Source organism: Octopus bimaculoides, chromosome 18, assembly GCF_001194135.2.
Source record: "Octopus bimaculoides isolate UCB-OBI-ISO-001 chromosome 18, ASM119413v2, whole genome shotgun sequence".
NCBI lineage: Eukaryota > Metazoa > Mollusca > Cephalopoda > Octopoda > Octopodidae > Octopus > Octopus bimaculoides.
The window spans coordinates 4,256,710-4,258,272 of record NC_068998.1 but is presented as its reverse complement, the minus strand read 5'-3'; the positions used below and the strand labels follow the sequence as shown (position 1 = coordinate 4,258,272).

The following is a 1,563-nucleotide window of genomic DNA, read 5'->3' as shown; positions in this document are numbered from 1 at the left end:
GTACAGCCGTGCTGGCGCTCTACTTTAGAGGGTTTAGTCGAACAAATTGACCCCAGGACTTATCCGTTCATTTAAATCTGATTTTTATTGTATCGGTCTCTTTTTGCCAAAAACTAAGTTACAGAGATGTAAGCACGCGGGCATTTGCTCGACTAAAGGCGGTGCTCTAACATGGCCGCAGTCAAATGACTGAAACAAGTAAAAGACTAAAAGACTAAGTAAACATCCTCTCTGGTCGTCAAAAGCACGTAGTGTACCAGAACATCCCTTTCAGAACCGTTTATTTCTCTGATGGAATACGACAGGGACCCATTCTCTGAACGCTTGTTTTTTAACCTCAACGTAAACGATATCCCCATTTCTCCACATGCATACAAACTCATTTTCTTCTCTTACAATCTCCTGTTATGTCGAGTCTTTACAATTTACGTTTTAATTCTTCTTGGTGAATGTATATTTTTCTCTCCACGTGAACTTTTATAAGGTTTATATTGAAATTTTATTCAATGTGTATTGTATATTGTACTATATTGTATATTACCTGCTAATCACTCTCTTTATCATTGTCAAACAGTAAAAGGAGTAAGCAAAACTGATGAAGAAGTTGTAAATGAAGTACTCCATTTGCCAACCCCGAATGAAATCATTGAAGAAATAGAAAATGATCCAACTTTTTGGGATGAGAGGAATGTAAGATTCCAGCTAGCTGCTACTTTCGGAAAACTTCAGTTCGAATCTTTAAAGATGATCGATGAAAACTTAAAGGTAACTTCAATCTTTTTAAAAGTTGATATAGCTTTTCAAAGATCAGGGAAAGTGTCGAAATGTAAGCACATAAATAAGCATCTTCTAAAGTTATTTTCAACGACAAACAGTATAATATCCTACGAGTTCTAATATTCTAGCAGTGTCAAAAGTTACTTAAGCAATAATTATAGCTGCACCCCTTACCAAGCTACATCACTAACTAACTGCTCTCTTTACCCTCCTCCACCAAAAAGCTAATGGATCTCCAACAGTTTCGACGATGTGTGATCAATTGTTCAATCAATAGAAGAGCCTATTCATTGAATTAGCATTTAAACGGCTGAATATTCCATATATATATATATATATCCTTAATGCTATTCTCAAGTAGAAACAGCGTGTTACTCTGTGTGATAGAGAAAGCCTTTTGAATCATAATTTTTGTCGGTATGCAGTGGTGTCAAACATGAAATGATTTTGCAGGAGAATAAATTTTAATGATCCAATTATGAACTCTTTAAGATGTTTGGATGACATGTTTAGTATTAGCTCACTAACTACCGACACTTTGGTCCTTGAATCTGACATTTGCATGTATGTGTGTTTGTGTGTGTGTGCGTGGAGAGAGAGAGGAAGAGAGAGTTTTTGAAGTGATGTACAGATTTTTGATAACTCTGAAAACGGAAGAAAGCCCTAAAAATGTAATTAAATATATATATATTTAATTACTATATATATTTAATAATATAATCATTCAATATTCTGACTACCTTGTTATTCTCAATATATATATATTTAATTACTATATATATTTAA

At 33.9% G+C, this 1,563-nt stretch overlaps 1 protein-coding gene across 1 annotated transcript in view; it reads left to right on the top strand.

Annotated features, from left to right (window-relative positions):
- The window catches only part of LOC106881515 (uncharacterized), a 14,756-nt gene that overhangs the window by 1,473 nt on the left and 11,720 nt on the right, over nt 1-1,563 (top strand). The window contains exon 2 of the mRNA XM_014931931.2: nt 575-826. Within this exon, the coding sequence (XP_014787417.1) occupies nt 575-826 (252 nt within the window). The remainder of the gene's footprint in view (nt 1-574; nt 827-1,563) is intronic.